We start from the raw sequence: 5,078 nt of genomic DNA, 5'->3' as shown, positions 1-5,078 counted from the left end.
TAGATAATACACTGACGTGACGGGTGCTTTCGTTCCAAACTGTTGTATTTTTTTTTATATGCTGACAAACAGTTCACGACTACTTCGTTCGAACAGACTATGTGTTAGTGTAATGATAATTATTTCATGAAGCTGAGGCCTACCCTTCAGAAAAAACAACAAAAACAACAACAACGTTCTTCTTCCAAGTTTCAACTTTACGTTTCTTTTTGTTTTTCTGTTTGTCCCCCCCCCGTCGTGACAAAATCCATGAATGGCTGTGCTTCTTGTCAATTGCGTGCAAACAGACGTCTGGGTACACTCCCACCCCCCACCACCCCCCTCCCACAACCAACCGGTCCCCCCCCCCAGAACAATCACCCGGCAACGTGCTTGAGCAGAAGAAGAGGAGGAGAAGAAGAAGAAGCAGAGAGAGAGAGAGAGAGAGCAAGCACTCACTAATGACGATTCCAAAATGATTCGTGGCTCTTCCAAAATGGCCGTTCAGCACCAAAAGGGGAGGGAAGAAGACGTGTCTTTTGTGCCGCTTATCGTTCGTGTTCATGCTCTGCCGTCATCATCGGTGCGTGTTCTCTGCACAGGTCGCAAAGGTAAGCACTCTGTTTTAAGTTTTTGTCCGTCTGTGAGGTCATGTCTTTGGCTGTGCTGTGTTGTGTTGTGTTGTGCTGTGTTGTGTTGTGTTACTTTTTTCTTCTTTATTGACTCACTTGCGTGAACAAAGTGAGTCTATGTTTTAACCCGGTGTTCGGTTGTCTCTCTCTCTCTCTCTCTCTCTCTCTCTGTGTCCGTGTGTCTGTGTGTCCGTGGTAAACTTTAACATTGACATTTTCTCTGCAAATACTTTGTCAGTTGACACCAAATTTGGCATAAAAATAGGAAAAATTCAGTTCTTTCCAGTCATCTTGTTTAAAGCAATATTGCACCTCTGGGATGGGCACAAAAAAAAAAAAATTAAAAAAAGAAGCCGAATTATAGTGCAAACTGCATTTACTGTTATATTTATATTTTTTGTATTCTCTAAACTTGGCACTTTGACCTCTTATTCTGACACAACAACAAGAGGAGTCATTATTATCATTTTTGGTTCAAACAGGAACTTCTTTTGCTAAGCATGGAATTTTTATTTATTTTGCAAACGGTTTGGTGAAGATAGTAAAAAAGGGAAATTACTCTGTAATTAATGCTAGGGGACTTAATTTATCACAAGTGAGTCTTGAAGGCCTTGCCTCTCTTGTTCTTCTTTTTTAAAAAGATTTTTGAATCACAATAGATTTGTAAGATGTGTAAAATTCCGTATATCGTATCGTATGGTATCGTATATAGTGTTGCACTGTGTTGTGTTGCGTTGTGTTGTGTTGCGTTGTATCATATTGCAATTCCTTGCAATGCCTTGCCTTGCATAGAACTGCATTGCAATTCCTTGCAATGCCTTGCCTTGCATAGAACTGCATTGTATTGTCTTGTCTTGTCTTGTATTGCATTGTATTGTGCTGCATTGTATTACTTTTTACCACAACATATTTCTCGGTGTGAATATCCGTACATTGCATTATCTTATACTGCATTGCATTGTATTGCATTGCATTACGTCGCATTGCATTGTAGTTTTTTTTCACAACGGATAAATCTGGGTGAGTTTCAGTTTCAGTTTCAGTAGCTCAAGGAGGCGACACTGCGTTCGGACAAATCCATATACGCTACACCACATCTGCCAAGCAGATGCCTGACCAGCAGCGTAACCCAACGTGCTTAGTCAGGCCTTGAGAAAAAAAGAAAAGAAAAAAAAGGTGAATAAATAATAGATAAGTTTAAATAAATAAATAAATAAATGAATAATGATTATAATATTAAAAGGTAGTAGTGATAATAATAATAAAAAAATAATAATAATAATAATAAAAATAAAATAATAATAAATAAAAAAAAAAAAAAAAAGACAACAATGATGATAAATAAGCAAATAAATGTAAAACATGAAGATATACATTCACACATACACCCACACATGCATAACAGATATGCACCTATAAATCTGGGTGAAGTTCCGCTCATTGCATTGCATTGCATTGCATTGTTGTTTTCTCACAACGGATATATCTGGGTGAAGCTCCGCTCATTGCATTGCATTGCATTGCATTGCATTGTAGTTTTCTCACAACGGATATATCTGGGTGAAGCTCCGCTCATTGCATTGCATTGCACTGTATTGCATTGCACTGTATTGCATTTCATTGTATTGCAATGCATTGTATTGCATTGCACTGCATTGCATTGTAGTTTTCTCACAACGGATATATCTGGGTGAAGCTCCGCTCATTGCATCGCATTGCATTGCATTATTATTATTTTTTTTTTAAATCACAAACTATTTCTGTGAGTGAAGTCCGGGCTGCTGTGCCCGTCACCCACAGTGCAGTGCCACCCATTTACCTTGTTTCTGTCTGCAGGGGTATTCACTTGCTTTACTGTCAAAGTGGATTTTTATTTTTATTTTTTACATTGCCACAGATCACCGTTTTGTTGTCCTATTTCCCCCCCAAGTGCGCACAGTGCATGCTACATATGGGGCTTCGGTTTCTCCTTTCATGGGAAAGGTGTGCACTCTGGCGTCACTTTTAAAGCCTGTAAGTTGGGGGTCTATGTTTAACATTTAAATCATGTAGTGTCACTTTTAAAGCCTGTACGTTTGGGGTCTATGTTTAACATTTAAATATTGTAGTGTCACTTTTAAAGCCTGTTAGTTGGGGGCTATGTTTAACATTTAAATCCTGTAGTGTCACTTTTAAAGCCTGTAAGTTGGGGGTCTATGTTTAACATTTAAATCCTGTAGTGTCACATTTAAAGCCTGTAAGTTGGGGTCTCTGTTCAACATTTAAATCCTGTAGTGTCACATTTAAAGCCTGTAAGTTGGGGGTCTATGTTTAACATTTAAATCGTGTAGTGTCACTTTTAAAGCCTGTAAGTTGGGGGTCTATGTTTAACATTTAAATCATGTAGTGTCACTTTTAAAGCCTGTAAGTTGGGGGTCTATGTTTAACATTTAAATCGTGTAGTGTCACTTTTAAAGCCTGTAAGTTGGGGGTCTATGTTTAACATTTAAATCCTAGAGTGTCACTTTTAAAGCCTGTAAGTTGGGGGTCTATGTTTAACATTTAAATATTGTAGTGTCACTTTTAAAGCCTGTAAGTTGGGGGTTTATGTTTAACATTTAAATCACGTAACGTCACTTTTAAAGCCTGTACGTTTGGGGTCTATGTTTAACATTTAAATCATGTAGTGTCACATTTAAAGCCTGTAAGTTGGGGGTCTATGTTTAACATTTAAATCCTGTAGTGTCACATTTAAAGCCTGTAAGTTGGGGGGTCTATGTTTAACATTTAAATCAAGTAGTGTCACTTTTAAAGCCTGTAAGTTGGGGGTCTATGTTTAACATTTAAATCATGTAGTGTCACTTTTAAAGCCTGTACGTTTGGGGTCTATGTTTAACATTTAAATCATGTAGTGTCACTTTTAAAGCCTGTAAGTTGGGGGTCTATGTTTAACATTTAAATCCTGTAGTGTCACTTTTAAAGCCTGTAAGTTGGGGGTTTATGTTTAACATTTAAATCGTGTAGTGTCACTTTTAAAGCCTGTACGTTTGGGGTTTATGTTTAACATTTAAATCTTGTAGTGTCACTTTTAGCGCCTGTAAGTTGGGGGTCTATGTTTAACATTTAAATCCTGTAGTGTCACATTTAAAGCCTGTAAGTTGGGGGTCTATGTTTAACATTTAAATCCTGTAGTGTCACTTTTAGCGCCTGTAAGTTGGGGGTCTATGTGTAACATTTAAATCCTGTAAAGTTAGCGTCGTTTTTCACTTTTAAATCTTAAGTTGGCGTTGTGGTTCACTATCAAATCATGTACAAAGCTAGCTTTGTGTTTCATTTTTAAATCCTGTAAAGAGAGCGTACTTTTTCAATTTCAAATCTTAAAAAAAAAGTTAGGGTTGTGTTTCGCTTTCTTATGTGAAAAGTTAGCTTTATGTTTCATTTTTAAATCCTGCAAAGTTAGTGTTGAGTTCAACTTTCAGATTATGTGAAACGTTAGCTATGTGTTTCCCTGTTAAATTCTGCAAAGTTAGCGCCGTTCTGTTTTCACTTTAAAATCCTGTAAAGTCAGTATTGTGTTCAACTTTCAATTTCTGTAAAAAAACGTTTGCTTTGTGTTTCATATCTAAATTTTATAAAGTTAGTGTTCTATTTCACTTTCAAATTATGTAAAAAGTTAACTTGAGGTGAGGGTTCTGAAGTGAACGTTTTTTTGCCTGTAAGACACTGCACTGTATTGTATCGTATCGTATCGTATCGCAGTTGATTGCTCTGTGTGTCATTAGGGCTTCTGTTCATGGGGAGAGCTCATCACCACAGTACATCCATAATTATATATATTTTCTCTTTTTCTCTCTCTTCTCTTTTCTTTTTTGGTCTGCAACTGAATATGTTTTACGATCTAAGCGGATTTTTCTACAGAATTTTGTCAGGCACAACCCTTTAATACCCCCTTCAACCCCGTGACATGGCTTCCACGGTCATTAATTTTGTCCAAGAAGAAAAAATATTGCAACTTGCGTGAGTGACTGATAATTAAAGGTTGGAGTCTGTCCTGACCTATAACGACGGGTCGTATTGAGTGGGGTGACTGATAATTAAAGGTTGGAGTCTGTCCTGACCTATAACGACAGGTCGTATTGAGTGGGGTGACTGATAATTAAAGGTTGGAGTCTGTCCTGACCTATAACGACAGGTCGTACTGAGTGGGGTGACTGATAATTAAAGGTTGGAGTCTGTCCTGACCTATAACGACAGGTCGTATTGAGTGGGGTGACTGATAATTAAAGGTTGGAGTCTGTCCTGACCTATAACGACAGGTCGTACTGAGTGGGGTGACTGATAATTAAAGGCCTGGAGTCTGTCCTGACCTATAACGACAGGTCGTATTGAGTGGGGTGACTGATAATTAAAGGTTGGAGTCTGTCCTGACCTATAACGACGTATTGAGTGGGGTGACTGATAATTAAAGGTTGGAGTCTGTCCTGACCT

The 5,078-nt window shown here is 37.8% G+C and overlaps 1 protein-coding gene across 1 annotated transcript in view; it reads left to right on the top strand.

The window, feature by feature from the left end:
• Positions 1–403: 403 nt before the first annotated feature.
• The window catches only part of LOC143278666 (uncharacterized), a 143,156-nt gene continuing 138,481 nt past the window's right edge, over positions 404–5,078 (top strand). The window contains exon 1 of the mRNA XM_076583293.1: positions 404–590. Within this exon, the coding sequence (XP_076439408.1) occupies positions 543–590 (48 nt within the window). The 5' untranslated portion in view covers positions 404–542. The remainder of the gene's footprint in view (positions 591–5,078) is intronic.

This window comes from Babylonia areolata, chromosome 2 (assembly GCF_041734735.1).
Source record: "Babylonia areolata isolate BAREFJ2019XMU chromosome 2, ASM4173473v1, whole genome shotgun sequence".
In the NCBI taxonomy this organism is placed as follows: Eukaryota; Metazoa; Mollusca; class Gastropoda; order Neogastropoda; family Buccinidae; genus Babylonia; species Babylonia areolata.
Note: the sequence above shows the minus strand (reverse complement) of the source record. Positions and strands in the feature narration are given on the sequence as shown.